Genomic DNA, 20,415 nt, shown 5'->3' on the forward strand with positions numbered 1-20,415 from the left:
TTTGAAGGAAATGCACAATGTTCCTTCATGGCCATTCGTGGTGATGATATTTATAAGATTTGAAAGAATTGTTGAGTTTAGCAGTTTCTTATTTAAAAAAGAAAACACCTTAGTTGCAGCTGCCTATTTTTAAACAGTGTTTTAGTAATTATGAATATCAGTTACTATTAGCATTTGAAAGATAGACTTAAAATTAAAAAAATAAAAATAAAAAGCTGTGTGGTGTTTTAAAGGCTACCCAGTAGGGCTGTGCCCATTCATTTTAAAGCAGAAGTGACAGTTTTCTTCCAAGGAGCTCAACACTGGCCCTGGGTCTATCTATAGGCGGTCACAGCTCTCTAGAGAAACACACTTGGGCTTGGCCCTTTGTGTACTCACATTCCACAATGATCATAAATTTCCGGGAGGCCCTTTCTTGCATACTGAACACTTACTGTTAGAAGCAAACAGAAATGAACGGCAAAGCTCACTGCCTGAAATAAACCAAGGCATGCATGGAGGGGGACGGAAGCTGGGTTTCTGAGTCTGTGCCTTTGCCTTACCTAGCAAGCCTTTGAAAATTAAAAGTGTAGTGCTCAAACAGCACTCGTCTCTGAGTGTTAGTGAATCCCTTGATTTTTTTTTTTTAATTTGACTTTGTATCTTTGCACCACTGTGAACCTTACTGGAAAGTAATGTCAAATCACTTCAAGGAACTTCATTATGCTAAATAACACCTCTGGTTATTTTTGTCCCTGTCATAATATTTAAATTTCTGAAAGATGATTATTTTCTCAATCCGTTACTGCTTAATGATCCCTGTGACAAAGAAAGGTAGAAGAAAGAAAGGGGAGGTGTTTTGATGAGATCATTTTATTGTCATTGATAGAGTGATCAAAAGAGGCCAAAAACTATTCATTTTATCTTATAGACCCACCCATAAACTGGAAGTATTGTACTACTCTAGAAAAAGCTCCAGAGAGCAATTTCTCAAACTTGTCAAACTTACGTAAATGTAATGTATCCGTGCGGCAATGTAAGGGCAGCGTCTTGGACATGATAGCTGTTTAATAATTATGATGGAATGGTAATTGGACATTGCGATGGAGCTGCATCGTATTGTCTTTGTCGGGGAGGAAGAAACTTGCCTCTACCCCCTAGGTTCTCTCCACTGGTCTAATAATTAAATCTACGTGAGAGACAGATTCACAAGAGAAAATAACCCACTTTAATTATCTACATACGCATGGGAACCCCACATACATAAGAGAGTCAGAGACCCTGCATACATGAGGGGTTCAGAGACAAAAAGACAAAATGGGGTATATATATATATATATATATATATATATATATATATATATGACATTCGGAGCTAAGGATGAGGTAAATTGCCTTCCTTCAAGAGGGAGGAAGGTCATTCACAGGACGATAAGAGCAGATGCTCAGTAATTAGTGGTTTGCCCTGCCATATAAATTGGTAAAAACAAACAAACAAACAAACAAAAAAACCAGTTATTTCTGGTGAGAACCCTTATGATGGGCAAGGCTCCTAATTTAAATTCTTTAAGGGAGAGAAGGTAAAAGTTTCTCATGAGCCTGCAGGGTCTTGATTGTCTTCAGCTCAAAATAGTTCACAGGTCAAAGTGGCACATTTTGGGGAGGCCTGAGTGAATTCCTACATCTTTAACCACCTACATCTTTGCCACTTTTAGGACAAACCACCTCCTCAGCCTCCCCAAGCAATTGCAAGAGGCTTCAGAGGGGACTGTCCAGTGGGGCCAAGGTCAGAAAAGCAGGCCAGCTGGGGAAGACAAGGAGAAGGGCAGGACCACGTTCTCTCTTGCAGCTTTAAAGACATCAGTGCTTTTGAGGGTCAGATCAAGCTTGCTTTTTCTTCAAATGCAGCAGCAAACGTTTATGGAGCACCAGCTATTAATAAATTGTGTGCCAGCAATGTACATGAATACCACTCACTTCATTTACACAACCGAAGCACTTATCATTGTGTATTAAGGTTATAGAGGTGTAATATCAAAAGAGAATTCAGTAAACCCTACTGTTAAGTAAGAACATTCTAGATTCCTCCACTTACTCTGCTTTCAACTTCACCCAAAAGCTGCGACCACAAAAGACATCCTGGAAGGGCAGACATCAACATTTGCTTCTGTCCTTCCTTGGAGACAACTCCTGAGGTGCTCCTACTTGGGTGTGCGCTAGAATTCGTGTGTCATGTTTCAAATACAAAACCACATGGTTTTCACTTTGATGGAAAAATAAGGGATTTTCAGTGGTAACTCTGATTATGCAACAATTTTTAAGATGACTTTACGATGTACCCTGTTTCCCCAAAAATAAGACCTAGCTGGAAAATAAGCCCTCGCATGGTTTTAGGTGCCAAAATATGGCACCTGGGCATACTGAATATTTAAGCTGAAGGAGTTTGTGGAAAAGGCATCCTTCTCCCTGAAACAGGTCATAAAACCCTCATGTGAGGGGTGCGTGTCCTCCATATCCTGGAGGGATCATGCTACGGCTTCTTCTCTGGCTAGGTCTTATTTTCGGGGAAATATGGTAACTCCTATGTACAATGTGATTCCATGGCTATATATATATATATATATTTTTTTTTTTTAATTAGGCCGTCTGGAAGATCAATATGTGATTAGATTTGTAAGAGAAAAACTAAAATCGATGCCTTGCAGGAATCAAGGGTACATTTTGGATGGATTCCCAAAGACTTATGATCAAGCCAAAGACCTGTTCAACCGTAAGTTTGAGTGATCCTTGTATTTTGAGCATTTACTTTCAGATAAGTTGCAACTTTACTGTTCAGAGTAATAATCACTTGATTAAAATAAACAAAAAATCAGAGGGACTATGTTGGAAACACATGCTTTCCCATTTATGGCTAGTTTTTCTTAGTGACTGCTACTTAAAATATTTTAATTTTTTGAGCTATACAGAGTAATACTATGTATAATAAACATGACGATGTATATTTTGCTTTATTAGAAGAAGACGAGGAGGAGGAGGAAGAAGTCAGAGGCAAAATGCTTCCCTTTGATAAGTTAACCATACCTGGTAAGTTTAAAATATGTCTCCAAGGTCGTGTTTAAAGGAATGCCACTTGATATCTCTTTGTACCAAAGCAATCTTTTTGAATTTAATAAGGCAGTCTTTTTTTTCCCCAGGAAAAAAGTCAAACGATACAATTAAAATCAAACTTTCGAACTAAAGAATGCATTGGGGGTAAATATCAGGGATGTTAAGGTTCCTTGAGAGATGTTCCTTTCTGCTGCCCTCGCCTGTAACAAATCAAAAGGCCCATCTGGTGATGCTCTGATCTGTGTCAGTTGGCAAGACCGCCAGGGACGGGATCACTGCCGTTCCTACCAGCTTCAGGTGCCAGCCATGCCATCACCTTCCCCAGAAAGCAGTCAGAATCCAGAGCTGAGTCAGGGCAGGTAAAAAGCTTTTCCATTCACTGTGAACTCCACGGCAAGCTTATTCTATCACACGTCAACATCGGGATTTCACAATGTACCCTTGAAAGAGAAGCATAAACAACTTACTGCACAAAAAAGAATTGCTGAGTAACTACCAGGCATTTCTTATGCCCTTGCCATGAACTTTAGAAGTTTCTCTGTCTCTCTCTCTCTCTCTCTCTCTCTCTCTCTCTCTCTCTCTCTCTCTCTGTTTTTTTTTAATCAGTTTGCGTGAGGTGTAATCATAGGAGATAATTTTTGGTCAGGTGGTAAATACGAGAACAGCTATTTTCAGCAACGTAACTATCAAAGGTTGTGTCAGGGAAGGGGAGGACCACCTCCCCCCACCTCCTACCCTTCATTAATTCTTACAGCTGGACTAATAAGAAGATAATAAAATTGACGTGACTAGATTAACAAGAGAAAAACCAACTTAATATGTGTGCACAAGAAAATCATAAGATGCTCAAATCATAAAATGAGGCTCAAAGAAATGATCAAACCAGGCACTCTTTTATATTTTTTAGACAAAGAAACAATACATTTGTGAGAAATTGGCAGAAAAAAGAAAAACAGTGCTCATTAGAAAGGAATATAAGCAAATCTGGGGTATTCCTTAGTCAGGAATCTACCCAAAGTTTGGGATTGGGTAGTAAATTGGGAAAGGCCTTACAACGCTTATTTAGACACGCTTTCTCCTCTAAATTTTGTGGTAAGGTTGCCTCTTGGCCCTCAGGGGCAGGGAAGTCACCTGTCACATGGGAGATTTATCTCCCGCTTTTAGGGGGATAGAGAGGTCAGGGTTTTCTTCTTGCACGGGCAGTTCCTTAAGTAACTTTAATTCAAAATAATCAACATGCCACAGTGAGATACCTTGGGGCTGCCTGCCCCGGGTGCCAACACTTGTAACTCAAAAGGTCCTGCTCACTTGTGTCAAAGTCCCTAAGAAAGTCGGTTCATGGCTGTAATCATCTCCTCATCTTGGTCCAGGCACAGCTTGCAGTGAAGCTTATGGAAGCACTGAGACCGCCAGCAAGCTGTCATCCTCAGGGGCAGAGGTTTATCGTTTGCCTGAGGGCTCTGAAACCGGTGGCAGGAACGTGGAGGAAGGCCAAAGGGATAGGTGGTCTCAGATTTTCCATTTATTTATGTATTTGCTCAGAAAAAGTTCCAAAGCAAAGTCGATTACTCTAAATAACCAGGTCTGTCCAGTTTCTAAGAGTTTATCACTTGCGGGCAATATTCATCTCGCCAATGCATAAATCCCGGGGGTGCCAAAAAAAACGGATACAAGTGGATACTTTGGTCAATGTTGCTCAAGCAGTAGTTCATCGTAATCAGAAGTGTCTGGAAACTGATGGTCACCACTTTGAGCACCTCTTGTCATTGCAGAAGTCAAATGCAACTTGTATTTATCTTTTGTTATTGGTATATATTGAATATTACAATTTTAATAGTTTTTTCCTTTCTTAAAATGTGTATACATATTTTTGGCACCCTCTGTAGATAAAATTCAGCTCAACTAACCATTTGTCACACGAGGTATGAGCTCAGTGGATGTTTCCACAATCCTCCAAGGCAGAAATTGCTCCCACCTTTACCCCTGCCAGAAGCTAAAACCCAGAGATTTATCCAAGTTCACCGCGCTGGTGAACGGGAGGGCTGAAAATCAAACCCGGGTCTTCTCACTCCACTGCCTCCAAAAAGCGAGTGAATGAACCCCCTCCCTAAGACAAGGAAATGGAAACACAGAGGGAAAATGATGAGTGATTCTGAATCATGGTCACTGGGCTACCCTCTCTTTGTTGGACGCAGTCCAAACGCATCTCAGATACAATCTACTTGGAATGTTTAGTATGTTCTTAGTAAATTACTCTCCTTCCAGAAATTGTCATTATTTTCTATGTTCCTAAAAGAAATTAGAGAATTGTCTCATTTGTACCCGTAGGACTTTAATTTATGGAGGTGACCGAGTGACAACACGGGAGGCTAATGCCATTGAAACAAGAATTTATTACTCATCTATCCCCAGAGAAGGGGATGTGCCGGACCACATGGGGAAGTCCCGGGCTTAGTCAGGAGGCCCAAGCAGGCGACTGGGGACAGTCTAGGACATGGCCTTTTGGGGGGTTTCCATGGGAAAGGCAAGGCAGGGCAGAGTGAACAGCTTTTTTCGAGGATTGGCTGTTTTGCATAATTTCTGTGGGCTCTGGTCTGTAGTTGGCTAGTATCAGGCCCTGAGATGATTTCAAGCAGGGAATATATTGTACTGGTGTGTGTGTTATGTAAAAGGGGTGGTTGGCTTGCATAGGAGAAGCTTGCTCTCATGTAAGTTGTTACTTATCTTTAGGAGCTGGCTAGCTAGGTGAGGGGCAGCCTCCCCTGTCCAGGTCTGTAAGGCCCCCTCAAGATGTCACAGGACCATCAGATACAGAAAATGGCATGATTACTACAAGCCTCCATGCTTGATTTGAGTGCTAAAACATTTGGATCTATGGTAATCCAGTCCTGGGCGGTAAATCATTGTGTTTTACCTCTGCTGTTAGCCTCTCTTCAGTTTGATTCTTTTCAGATCTCCTAGATGAAGGAGACACGTGTAAAGTTGCACCTGCCTGACATATATGGAAAAATGTGTTAAAACTTAGATTTTCACATGACTCCAGTTAGCCCAAAGCAGTGATCTCCTCGTTACGTCCACTTTTACCAAGAGGAAATCTAGTACTTGCTATCCCCAGTGAGCCAACTCAAGGGCAGGAGGCTTTCCGAGTAATTATCCCAAGATACCACAAAATCCTGAAGTTCTCTCTGAATCATAAAGGAGAAAGGACTTTTCAAAATATACCATCTAGTGGAAAATATATTGCATCATATTAAAATTCTTCGAAAGTGAGAAGGCAGGTAATGTCACTTATTATTCACAATATGCAATTCACTGGAATCTTCCATCTTCTAATCACGGGGGGAAAAAAGGTATGGTGTTACCTTTTGAGATTCTTAGATTATTCACAGCATTACTAGAATAATTTTTGAACTAGATATCTGACATCACGGAGCCTAAATAGATTAAGTCTCCAGTGAATGTATTAATATAATTTCAAGTTAAGTACTATACCAGCATCTGGGGTCTGGCTGTCCCCTTTCCTTTTCAAAACATACAAGTAGCTACACATGAAAATCAGGTGGTCAGAGATGAGCGTCTAAATTGAGTTAGGTAAGAATCATGGTGGTAGCAGACTGTGGTTATGAGTTTATAGGAATACTCCACAAACTCTGTCCTCAGCCTTTTTTTTTTTTTACTATTAACACACGAAGCAGACAATGTTCACACGTGGTCCATACACCCTGCTCTGGGCTTTGCACTTACACTAACTTTTCTCGCTCAGTCAAGAAAGCTTATTAGAAGGCAATTAAATGAGAAGGACACGATGATGTGGCAAACGAATACAGTCTTTGAGTAAAAATTACATCATCCCCATGCTTCACCAGGCTCTCACAGGTAGCTAGTTATGTGTGACGCACCTGGCTGCTTACCCAGGAACCCGTGTACTCTGGTCCTGTTGAGGACATCTGAGAATAGTAACTCACCTGGAAAGTTTGCTTCACTGACCTGCACTTTAATCACTCATTCAGTCGTTCGCTCAACAAATATGCATTGGACTTGTACTAGAAGCTGGAGAGCAACTGCTTTCTTAGTTTAAAAGGAAATCACAGGTGGGTAAAATGACATCATCATGAACATGACCTGTGTGTCAAACCTTAGGTACGCACTGACCGTGTTGTGCTGGATACAGGTGTTTCATAGCCAGTGGCATGAAGGGAGGAAAGTGCTGGATGCATAGAGAAGTAAAAACTAAAGAGGAGTCCCCATTTTTATTAATAATTTGGCAAACCAGCTATCAAAGCATTTCGCTTGTAGCCATGAGTCTTTTTGGGGATTGACTGGGAAGCTGACGATAGATACCAGAGGGTTATTAAAGATTTGCTATTTACAATTTCTGCTGCTTTTATTAAAAGAAGGAAGGGAGGGAGGGAAAGAAAAACAATAGATCCTACGAATGAATACCACCTGGTTGGGCTCAGAGGGTGGTCTCTGGAAAAGTGGTGATTTGCATGTATTTAACCTCCTGGAGGCAACAAGAAAGCCAATTGTCAGGCTATTTGCAGCACCAGGACGTCTGGGCTGATACCAGACATTTGGGTAAGTGGTGGTCATCCACCAGCACCTGCTGGCTATCTCCACTGCCACGGGGTTAACTCAGGAGCCTGTCCTTCTGCCCAGAATTCGTCTGTGCGCTGGACGCCTCGGATGAGTTCCTGAAGGAGCGGGTGATAAATCTTCCCGAGAGATTTGTGGCGGAAACCCACTACAGCCAGGACCGGTTCCTCCGGGCTCTGAGCAACTACCGGGACATCAATACCGAAGATGAGACTGTCTTCAACTACTTTGATGAACTTGAAATCCACCCGATACATATAGGTATGAGATGAACTCAAGGATAACGTGAAAGTGGAGAGCCACTGCCAAGCGTCGCCCCTCTGCCCACCCAACACACACACACTGGCCAACCCCAGTGCAAGTCTACAGTCGGGCTGGGGGAGGACCAACAGCGAAGTACAACTAGATGCTGGGGTGGGGGTGGGAAGTCACGGGATAAACCTCTCCTGGGGAGTCGCCTGGCCTGAGGATTTGGTGGTGGGGAGACGCTGTTATATGAAAACATGGATATATTATGAAGTGGAATGCCAAACTGGCATTTTTTAAAAGGGCACTTCAAAGAAATGTGTGTGTGCTGCTTTGGGCCATGCCCCAGCTTCCTTGGGAGCAGCGTTCCTTCCCCGTAACTTTGTGGGGCACTCGTGCTCTTCACAGAGCCCCTTTTGGTCTTTAGACCGGCCCACTGACCCCCATAGCTACTCAGGGAAGCAAATATCTCCTTAGTGCATTTCTCTGGGTTTCCTCTAAACACTGTGCTCAGAGCTTAGCTCACAGCAGGCACACAGCAAATATGATCTCTCATTGTCCTCACCATCATCGCGACTGCTCCTGGCTCCACATCTCAGCTGCCATAGCCCGTTCCACTCCCCTTGGCTTGGGGAATCAAACTTCTTTCTGGTTTTCTGGATCTTGACACTTCTTTGTCCTCTGGGTTTCATGAGAAACCCCTAGCTTGGTGGAAGCTTAGTGGCCAGGCTCTCTCCATGGGCCTCCCTAGGCCTCTCTTGACTCCCAAGGGCCAGACGGGACAGCATTTGGACCCTAGAGAATTGGGAATCTTACCACTAATGTCATCAGGAGGCAGGAGAGCCGATTCCAGTTCTGGGTCTGCCTGCGTTTTCTCATCTGTGAAACAGGAAATAATCCCCGGCTTGTAGAGTCGTTCCCTGATGGTAGAGACAGGAAGTGTCTGGCACATTGAAGGAGTTCAATTTGTGCATGGTAATTTTGTTTTTACCACCAATACTAAGGCATAAAATGATGGCCTCCTAAGCAATAGAAAAAGCCACTACTTACAAATCTGCAAATTCTTCTCTGGTTTGCACCCTCGGAAGTGACTGCGTTTTGCCCTCATCTCACTGTGTCCGTGCTAGTTTCATATGTTAACGCTAAGGCTTCGCCACCTACTAAGGTGGAAAGTCATTTACCCTACTTAATTAGAGAACTAGGAAACCATGGTGAGTAACTGTCATCTTTTCAGCAAAGCCCCAAATAAAGTATGTACGGGGAGATCAGGAGAGCCCCAGGGAGATGCTGGGAAGGACAGGGATGAGGAGAGGCGTGAATGAGTGGCCATTGTGTTCCTGTATATTCTGGGCCCATTGTGTTGGGCCTCCTCTCCGTGCTGACCACAGGGAGATAATAAAAGCAAAGGGGAGAAACGTGTCATAAGGCTGGACATCGGGGAGGGTGTCAAGGTCAGGAGTACAGCCCGGCCTCAGAAAGCTCTGGAAAGATGCTGGCCCCCACCCTCTCCCTCTGCATCTCTGGACTCCACTCTCACGTCTCTTCATCTCCTCTCTCTATCTCCTCTCTGGCTCACATGGTGGCCTGGGGCCGCGTTACAGCCCAGGAGTTACACGGGAGCCAAGCCTAGAGTTGGACATGACTTTCGGTCCTAATTCCACATTCCAAGAGGGGCAAGTCAGCAGTCGTGGTTTGGTCAGGTGCCCACCTGCACCCAGCCCGCAGCTCCCCACCCCGGGGGCAGGGCAGAAGTATTGCTGGGGGCAGCAGAGGTCTCTGCGAGCCCCTTCTCCCAGAATGAGCCTTTTCTCAAATGTTTCAGAGCACTTTCAAGCATGTCACGGTGGTAATTACTAGAGGAATCAGGGAGAAATACATTTCAATGTCAGAGCTCAGGCAGTGAGGAGGAGGCAGACGCGAGTTTTTCTGTTTTTGCTTTGTCTTGGCTTGTTGCCACCCACCCACTGATACACTGGCCCTGTCCTTCCTCTCTTCCCGTGTTAGAACCTGGCGGCGCCTCTCGTCTAGGTCAAGGTTATACAGTACAAACATGGTGGGGGGGGGCGGGGGAGAGGGACACGGCGGTGCTGTACACGGGGGCGGGGTGAGAGGTTTCCCAGAAGACGGTCTGGAGGTGCTGAGCACCAAAGCGCCTCCACTGCACAGCCTTCTCTGCAGACATCTTCCAAGCAAGTCCAAGAAAGAGAGTGGTGTGGAATTTACTATTCAGTGACTCTGGGGGGAACTCATGCTTACCAGCAAGCCTTTTCTATCTTGGTCCTCATATTAACATTGATCAGATATTCTGGAGTTTGGACTTTTTCCTATTCAAGGAGGCTAACTGAAATGGTTAATTTTTTAATGACTTGAAACTGTATCCCAGAATCACTGATTCTCAGAAACAGAAAAGAAACCTGGAGATCACCCAGCCTAGCCTCCCAACAAGTGCAGGACTTTCTCCTGTGGAAACCTCCAGTGGAAGTGCCCCAGCTTCTGTTTGAATGCTTCCAGGGATGGAGAACTCACTCCTTTTGAGAAAGCCCATTCCCCCGTCCACCCACGTAAATCAACAGTGACTGTCAGAACACAAACGCCCAAGCCCGGTCTTCCTCCCTGTGTCTTCCAGGCCGCGGTCTGACATTTGCCAGTGAGACAAGAAATTCTGAACTGGGCTGGTCATTAGAAAAGGAAACCCCAGTGTGGTAATTTACATAGTTTACCATCACAAGTTTATAGTAATAAAGAGGGTTTCCGAATATGGCCTCAGAATATATTGCAGGCAAGCCCAGGATATAAACACGTGTTGATCTCCTTCCTCTCTCCTGGCATTTAAAGATGTAGGAAAACTTGAAGACCCCCAGAACAGACTCGCTATCAAAAGGCTCATCAAAGAGATTGGGAAGCCTCGAAATTATGGTTTAACAGACGAAGAAAAGGCAGAAGAGGAGCGGAGGGCTGCCGAGGAACTCCTAGCCAAGGAGGCTATGGAGAAAGCGGAACGGGAGCGCCATGAAGCCACGGAGATGGCCGAGAAGATGGCCCGCTGGGAGGAGTGGGTGAGTGTGCGCGCATCTGTGTGTGTGTGTGTGGGGGGGTTGCACAGCCATTTAAGGCCAGCTGCTCTTCCCATCCTACTAATAGAGAAATATCACGGAAATACCCCAAATAAGTTTTGTTCGTTTAGTTATATGTACCATTTTTAAAAAGATGCCCATGGACTTTTGCTTAGCTATCAATAATGATAATAACTAGCCACTGCCGGCAGTATTGGTAACACACATCCCTGTAAATGGGTAACATTTTGCTGCATGTTGACCTTGTGATTTCATTTGATTTTCTTCTATCTACCCACCTAACCTGGGTGGACAGCCTCATCCCACCCTCTCATCCCCCTCGTCACTGAGTCTTAACCTATCCTGCTTCCTACAATAGCACTCCACCCACAGCTCCCCACGCCTCCTCATCAGGGTCAGTGTTTTTCGCCAGAATTATGCGGTGAGGGCCTCCCCCTTGGTCTCCCCAGCTCTGCCCCTGTCCATCTCCAGTCTCTTCCAGTGCTGCTGCCAGGGCCGTCTAAAATACAGATCCATCACGGCCATTCTCTGTTTAAACTTCACCGTATTAGACGAAAGCCCAAACTCCTTATCGTGGCCCCCAAGGTCCTTTGTGACCTGACTGCTTCTAATATTTCCCAGTGCATCCACACGTGCGCCATCTGCGTGACTAACTTCCCCATTTTTTCTTTGAGTCCTTACTAGAACTCATCTTTCCAATGAGGCCTTTCCTGGACACCATATTGAAAATTTCAACTCCTGCCCCTCCCCCAAACATGTCATATCCCCTTTTATGCTTTTTAATTTCCCTCTTTGCACTGATTCTATCTAATGTACAGAAGGGAGGGAGGGAGAGAGGGAAGGAGGAAGAGAGGGTATGGAGGATGTTCTGTGCGCACATCTTTGTGTGCACGTTTATCTCCTTAGCATAAATCCCTAAGGCTTGCTAGGCCAGACTCTGGGGACACCGTTTAATTTTTGATACATATTTCTAAACTACCCTCCAGCCAGTACATCATCTATCACTGTTTCCCTACACCTCCTCCAACCCTGCTTTCTCAGTTTTGTTCACGCAGGCCAATCTGATAAACAAAAACCCATCTCATTGTTTTAGTGTCCGTTTCTCTGATCACGAATTTAACAGCTTTTCCTACGTGAGTTAGGCATTTCTATTTCTTCTTATGCCACACCTATGCTCTGCCCACATTTGGGCTGCGTGTCTTTTTCTTGTTATTTCACAAAATAGTTCCTGAAAAGGATAGTGCAGAAGAAACAAGAATGGCCCCGGGAGGCAACCGTCTCCCAAGCTGTCCAAGTCTGGCTCCACTCTCTGTAGGTACATAGCCCTGAGCACATCACTCCATGTCCCAGTGTAGCACCTACTTCATAGAGTTGCTGTAGTGATTCAAGAGTTAATGTGTGTAAGAGCATGCAAACAGTGCCTCGCAAACGGTGTGTGCACCTGTAATATCCCAGCTTTTTATAATGTGTTGCAAATAGTTTTTCTCAACACCCTGTTTATCTTTTCACACCATTTATGGTGTTTCTTCTGACCATAAAAAAAAAAAGATTTATGTCATATGTAGTCAAATCCATCAACCTTTTTCCCATTTTGATTTCTGGGTTTGCTGTCTTGCTGGGAAAGACCTCTTTTCAAATGAATATCAGTTAGGACTCTTTACTCCTTATCTTGCAGTTGACAGAAAAGCTAACTCAAAATGGCTTAGAAATAAAATGTATGGATTCATATAATAGACAAGCCCAGGGGTAGGGCTGGCTTCAGGCAAGACTTCATATAGCCACTCAGATGTCACCAAGGATTGGGGTCCCTCTCTAAGCTCTGTCTTCCATGTTGGCTCATCTTTAGGCTCTACTGATATGTCCATCCCAGGGGCCGGCAAACTTTTGAGATGGAAGAGCCAACCCTGTCCCTCGCAACAATTTAAAAATTATTCAAGAGCCATAAAACAAATGAAATCACCATTATGTGAATAATATCCTTTAAAAATTGTATAAATGAAACTATGATAGTTTTATTTTCATTTTCAGTTTTACTTCAGAGCCACATGTACGTACCCAAAGAGCTGCATGTGGCTCGCAAGCCGCAGTTTGCCGACCCCTAGTCCATCCTTAACTAATGCCCGTGGACAGAAGCAGGCTGGGTTGATGGGCTTAAGTCCCACCTAAAACACTAGGCTGAGAAGGGCGATTTCTCAAAGGAAGTCTGGAATAATTTTTCCCAAAAGAGGGTATGCTGAGCCAGGAATAACACATGTCCACCAGACCAGTAATTCTAGACTTTCTACTAGCATTCCTTCCTCCCTTCTTTCTTTCCTCCCTCCCTCCCTCCCTCCTTCACTCCCTCTCTCCCTTCCTTCCTTCCTTCCCTCTTTCATCTGGACAGCTAGTACTTATTTTTGTTTAAGAAGTGAGGTAGGGATCGGGTTATTATTTTCTGAATGACTAGCCCATTGTTATAACACCATTCATTCCTCTTCTCTGCTGGTTGGAAACACCATCTCTATCGTAACGTGGTGAACATTTACAGCACGATCTAGTTCTAACACATTGTGGAGTGAGTTGTGTGGAAGTGTTCCCCCTTTTCTGACTATGTATTTATCCGACCCCCAAATGTTCCGTTTGTAGAATAAGCGACTAGAGGAAGTGAAAAGAGAAGAAACAGAATTACTAGAGGCCCAGTCTGTTCCGCTGAGAAACTACTTAATGACCTACGTCATGCCAACGCTTATGCAGGGTCTGAACGAGTGTTGTAAGGTCAGACCAGAGGATCCCATTGATTTTCTGGTAAGAGATTTAAGTGTTTTTCTTTTTTTAAATATCAATTTGAAAATAAAATATGCCTGACTCTAAATGGGAAGCCAGTTGAGATCAAGAAATTGTGTGTCTGGGATTTGGGAAATAGCCTCTAATTCCTTCACAGTGTATAATAATAATTTTTATTACTTATTTGAAAGTAAAAGATTTATGTGCTTTTATTTAAAATGGTAAGCATTAATAGTACAAATACATGACTCATAAATACCTTGCAGTATCTTTGGAATTGTTGCCTTACTTCCTTTCTTTCAATTATAGGCAGAGTATCTCTTCAAGAACAATCCGGAAACGCAGTGAAACTTTTAAGACCTCATACCTTTACAGAGCTAGAGATGATTTTAATATTGTCATTTGAAAAATGGCTTTAAAAAATGCTTTTTCAGTTTTTGGAAAGTTCTTTTCTTTTTCCCTAAGAGCAAATATTTTATTGAGTAGAATCATTATAAAAAGCTGTATGGCGATGAGTGACTACTTCATTAAAACTCTATTTGAAAGGTAGATTGACAAAGGAATCTGTGCGTAGTTTCTGGGACAAGCATTGATTTAATATTTCATTCTTAGTCTAAGTATCCTGCACACTAATGTTTCCCGTGATTTTCAGCATGAAGAAAATCAGACTGTATATTATTTGAACATGTAGATTAATGCATTTACACAATTTGTTATGGCCCAAATACCAGTGATGCTAGAGATGGACGTACATTAGAATGATGTATGCTTTGTTGAGTCACAGTAAGTCACACACGATTGGTTTCCACAGGTTGCTTTCTGAGTTCAGAGTTAGCATTCCAACCAATGGGTCAGAGAGCACAGGAAACCTCTTGGTAGAAAAATTCGTGTTACAGGATGAATAATTCTAACTTCTGTGATAATTAGAAAGTTGCCGAATATTTTCAACAAACTAGCTTTACAATATAGGCGTAAGCAATCAATCCCTATGGTCTTTTCCAGCTCTAAAATCCTCCAGAATTCCCAGAATTACACTGAATGAGAAATTAGTTTAGGTTTATTTTAATGGTATATATGTTTTATCCTTTTAAATAATGTAATTTCAATATAACTGCATTTTTTTTATTGTAAAGTACACACAACATAAAATTTAGCATTGTAACCATTTTAAAGTGTACAATTCAGTGACATTAAGTACCTTCACAGTGTTGTATGCTCATCACCACTGTCTAGCTGCAGAACTTTTTTATCACCCCAGATGGAAACCCTGTAACCCATTAAGCAGTCACTCCCCATTATCTCCTCTGCCCAGCTCCTAGGCAACCACTAATCTGCTTTCTATCTCTATGGATTTGTCTATTCTGGATATTTTGTATAAACATAATCATATCATATGTGGCCTTTTGTGTCTGGCTTCTTCCATTTAGCATGTTTTCAAAGTTCATCCATGTTGTAGCATTTATTGGTACTTCATCATTTTCATGGCTGAATTATATTCCATTGTGTAGGTAGACCACATTTTGTTTAATCATTCACCTGTTGATGTACATTTGGGTTGTTTCCACCTTTAGATATTGTGAATAGAGCTATGAACGTTCATGTACAAGTTCTTGTTTGAACACCTGTTGTCAATTCTTTTGGGTAGATACCTAGGAGCAGAATTGCTGTCATATGGTAATTCTGTGTTTAACTTATGGAGGAACTGCTAGTCTGTTTTCCAAAGTGGTTGCACCATTTTACATTCCCACCAGCAATATGTGAGGATTCTAATTTCTCTGCATCCTTACCAACACTCACGTGTGTGTGTGTGTGTGTGTGTGTGTGTGTGTGTGTGTGTGTATTTAATGGTGATGAAGTGTGTATCACTGAGCATCTTTTCATGGGCTTGCTGGCCACTTGTATTGGGTTGTCGGAAAAGTCATGACGTATTTTTTTTCTATGCTTTTCATTGCAAAAATATGTCATGACTTTTCTGATAACCCAATACATCTTCTTTGGAGAAGTGCATATTCAAGTTCTAGGCTCACTTTTTATTTGGGTTGCTTGTCTTTTTGTTATTGAGTTATAAGAGTTCTTTATATACTCTGGATATAAGACCCTTATCAGATATATGATTTGCAAGTATTTTTCTCCCATTCTGTGGCTTATCTTTTCACTTTCTTTTTTTTTAACCATATTTTATTTTGCTTTATTTTATTTTATTTTTTTAAAGATTTTATTGGGGGAATTGGGGAAATTGGAGGAGAGGAACAGTGTTGGAGAATTGGGGAAGGAGACCAGCCAAGTTGTTGTTCTTCAATCTTCGTTGTCGAGGGTGCCAGTCGCCGTCTGTCGGCAGCTCAGGGCCTCTAAGCTCAAGGTGCTGTGTTCAATCTTAGTTGCGGGTGGGTGTAACCACCATCCCATGCGGGAGTTGAACCAGCAGCCTTGTTATTAAGAGCGCACGCTCTATCCACTGAGCCATCCGGGCGGCAGTTCTGCTCAAGGTGCCAAGTTCAGTTTTAGTTGCGGGCGGGTGTGGCCCACCATCGAACAGGCAGTCTTGTTGTTACACCAGCTGAGCCAGCCTGCCACCTGATGGCAGCTCAGTGACAGCTCAGCTCGGGCGCAGCATCACTGGGCCATGTGGAAATCGAACGGGTGGCCCTGTTGCTCAGAGTTTGCGCTCTTAAGCCAAGTCTTAACCAACGGAGCCACTCGGCTGGCCCATCTTTTCACTTTCTTGATGGTCCACTTTAATGCACAAAGGTTAATTTTGATGACATCCAATCTACCTATTTTTTATTTTGTTTCATTGCACTACATTTGACCCTTGTATTTTAATAAAAAAATACTAAGTAAAGAGAACACATTTTCAAGAGTTTGAAATCATTAGTCTTTCTGTTTTCCTGTATCTCGAGAGACTAAAAAAGTACATAGCACATGGTGGAGGTGTAGTAAATATTAGTGAATGAATGCTATTTCACTGAAATTATGTTATATAGCCATGTTTTTAATAACTAATTTAAATCTCCAGTCACTCAATGAAGTCCATAATTTACTTACATTTCCCCATGGGACACTTAAGCAACTCTGAGGGTCACTAAGAAGCTTCACTAAGTGGCGTTAAGTTTGGCGAATTCACGAGGGAGTCTAGCCTTCGCAAATGAAGAAGCATGATCTCAGTCGCATCTTAGGATAGATAAGACCCTAAGCTGCTGACTTGTCTTAACCTCCTAAGTGACCAGGAAAGAAGACAGAGCACTGATGTATTCACAATGAGAAACATAATTGTTGAGTGGACTGGTACTTATCCCATTTCACCAGGCATTCTCCTCATGGAAGCAGGTTAAAGGAGAGGCAAATGATCAGAAGGGCTTGGGGAACAGCAAACTGGGACAAGGCATTAGCCTCTGCTAGCTCGGCACATCATTCCCGCCATACCTGTCCGGTGTTCCGGTCCTTGCTGACAAGATGCACGTCCCCTGACACCATTTGGATGGGCAGTAACAATTTTAGTGACTTTCCTCAACACATTCTCTCTTCAGACATACTAACATATTCACTCTTTCAGGTCTTTGTAGGTTAGGAGGCGTTTACCCTCCTTAAGGTGACTTCATATTTCTGGTTTGATCCATTAAGCATCATTTTACAATTAAGCTCTCTGAAGGCAATCCCCTCCCCCCATACACACACCAAATCTGAGCAAGGCAGCCTGTCACTGTTAAGCATTCTGTCTACATAACTATAATTTCATTACACATATTATTATATATATGTAAATTTTGGAAAGATATAGTTTTATGTTACTTAAAATAGTATTATTCACAGTAGAATACCTAGGGACAATCTAAAAAAGATGTGTAAGACCTCTATACTGAATATTAGAAAACACTGATGATAGTAATCAAAAATGAAATCAATGGAGGGATAAACTATGTTAATGGCTTGTAAAGTTCAATATTGTTAATACTTCAGTCCTTCCCCAAAATGATTTGTAGTGTCAGTGCAATTCCAGTCAAAATCCCAGTGTGTTTCCTCTCTCTCTCCCTCTCTCTCTCTCTCTCTCTCTCTCTCTCTCTCTCTCTCTCTCTCTCTGAAATTGAGCCTCTGATTCTGAAATGTACATAGTGATGCAAAGGACTTAGAACAGTGCCAGGAATCTTGAAGAACCACAAACCTGAAGGTCTTCACTCTCCAAAGACCAAGACTTACTGTAAAGCTACAGTAATTAAGACAGACACATAGATCAATGGAATAAAATAAGGAGTCCAGAGAGTAATCCATACGTTTACGATCACTTGATTTAGAATAATGACACCACTGCAACTCAGTGGAGAAAGGATGCTCTTTTCAATAAATGATGCAGGTCAGGTGGAGAACCATATATTCAAACAAACAAACAAACAAAAACAGAAAAACCCTTGACAGTACTTCACACCATACAAAAAATTATTTTGAGATGGATCATAGACTTAAATGTGTAAGTCAAAATAGTAAAGTTTCTAGAATAGAATAATATATAAGAGGAATTCTCCATAACTCTTGGCTGGGCAAAGATTTCTCCAGACAACATTAAAAGAGTGAAAAGGCAAGCTTCAGAATGGGGAAGATATTTGCAATAGATATTTATATGACAGAGGACTTATACTCAGAAAATATTAGAAACTCCTACAAGTCAATAAGACTGACAACCCAATTTAAAAATAGGCAGAAGACAGAGTAACCACTTCTTAAAAGAGCATATCCAAATGACCAATCAGCATATTAAAGTGCTCAAAGTCATTAGTTGTCAGAGGAATGCAAGTGAAAACTGCAGTGAGATTTCATTACAAAGCTGCCAGATGGCTGAAATTAAATGGACTGATTATACTCAGTGTTGGGGAGGGTGTGGAACAATTGGCACCCATCTATATTGCTGGTGGGAGTACAGATTGGTTGTATCCCTTTGAAAACTATTCGGGAGTACTTACTAAAGCTAAATATGGGTACACACATGATCCAGCAATTCCACACTTGGGTATATCCAAGAGGCATGAGTGCATCTGTCTACAAAAAGATGTGTACAAGAATATTCGGAGCAACAGGACTCATAAAAGCCCCAAACTGGAAGCAAGCCAAATCTCCATCAATAGGAGAAAGATACTCGTACATTGTGGTAGTAGAGAATAATCCACAGCAATGAAAAAGAATGATCTGTTACCTCTGACAACATGAAGAATCTCACAGACATACTATTGAGTAAAAGAAGTTAGATACAAGGGTAAATACTGTGTGATTGCCTGTATATGAAGTTAAAAACAGATAGAAGTAATCTGTAGTGATAGACGGCAGGATAGCGGTTACTTGGTGATGGTGGCGATGGTGAGGATGGTGATGATGGTGATGATGGTAGTAACAGAGGATTATCCCCTGGGAGGAAGACTACTGGGTATTGGACATTTTCTTTTTTCTTTTCATTGAAATGCATAGATTTAATCAATAGGTTAATGGATGTTTTCTATATCTTGACTTAAGTGATAGTTACAAGGAGGTATATATAGAAAAAAATTCATACCACTCTGTATGGAGTGTTGCAGAGTGTTATGGAGATGGGGGACAAGTACAAAGGCCTTGATATTTGTACACTTTGCTATATAAGTTGCACTTTAATGATCTTTGTTAAATGAGCTAGTACTTCATCTTAAAAATAGTAAAGTATACCATGCATCCTTAAAGTTAAAAAAAACAAAAACCTCCTTAAAATATGGACTTGTTCATAACCATAGTTTCTTAGATCCACTTCAGGAAAGAAAAATAGCATTTGAATTCCCATGGAAAGTTTAGTCTTTGATATTAAAAAAATTAAAATTAATCAAAATGCAGTCCAAGTTCTTTAGTGTATTTGGGTGTGGCACAATATTAGGCGTTACACAATGTTAGTTTAGTTGATAAGGCAGGTGGACTCTAGGATGGCCTCACTTGATCTTTGCTTGCTGGTATTCATGCCTTTGTGTAATCTCTTTGAATGTGGGTGGGCCCTGTCATTTGCTTCTATCCAGTGGAATACAGCAAAGCTTAGGTTACATCAGATTGTAAATGAGATCATGCTAGCCGACTCTATTGCCTTCTCTGCTTATATATGCTTTGATGAATCAAGCTATGTTGGAGAGGCCCACGTGGCCAGGAACTGAGAGGGCTATTAGCAAACAGCCAGCAAGACACTGACACTTTCAATCCAACAGCTTTGAAGAACTGAATCCTGCCAACAAACATGTGTGGAAGTGGGTCCTTCCACAGTTGAGCCTACAGATGAGACCCCAGTCCTAACACCATGAATGCAGCCTTGTTGAGTGACCCCGAGCAGAGGACTCAGCTAAGCCATGTCCATATTCCTGACCCACAGAAACTGTTTGATAATAAATGTGTGTTGTTTTAAGTAGCTGCAAGTTTGTGGCAAATTGCTACACAGCAATAAATAACTAACATAATGGACTGAGCATTATTACCTTCCAGGAGTTAACAATCTGAGCTCATCACTGTTATGGACTGAATGTTTGTATGTCCCAAAATTCATGTGTGGAAGCACTAACCCCCAAAGCCCCCACGTGACTGTGTTTGGAGATGGGGCTTCTAAGGAAGTAATTAAGGTTAAATGAGGTCATAGGGGTGGGGCCCTGATCCCATAGGA

The 20,415-nt window shown here is 42.2% G+C and overlaps 1 protein-coding gene across 1 annotated transcript in view; it reads left to right on the forward strand.

Annotated features, from left to right (window-relative positions):
- The window catches only part of LOC109382734 (adenylate kinase 7), an 83,825-nt gene extending 68,723 nt beyond the window's left edge, over positions 1–15,102 (forward strand). Inside the window, exons 16-21 of the mRNA XM_019642456.1 lie at positions 2,621–2,749; positions 2,995–3,063; positions 7,747–7,944; positions 10,765–10,985; positions 13,629–13,787; positions 14,076–15,102. Coding sequence (XP_019498001.1) covers positions 2,621–2,749; positions 2,995–3,063; positions 7,747–7,944; positions 10,765–10,985; positions 13,629–13,787; positions 14,076–14,114 — 815 coding nt within the window. The 3' untranslated portion in view covers positions 14,115–15,102. The remainder of the gene's footprint in view (positions 1–2,620; positions 2,750–2,994; positions 3,064–7,746; positions 7,945–10,764; positions 10,986–13,628; positions 13,788–14,075) is intronic.
- The last annotated feature ends 5,313 nt before the right edge of the window (positions 15,103–20,415 follow it).

This window comes from Hipposideros armiger, unplaced genomic scaffold (assembly GCF_001890085.2).
Source record: "Hipposideros armiger isolate ML-2016 unplaced genomic scaffold, ASM189008v1 scaffold_69, whole genome shotgun sequence".
Classification (NCBI taxonomy): Eukaryota; Metazoa; Chordata; class Mammalia; order Chiroptera; family Hipposideridae; genus Hipposideros; species Hipposideros armiger.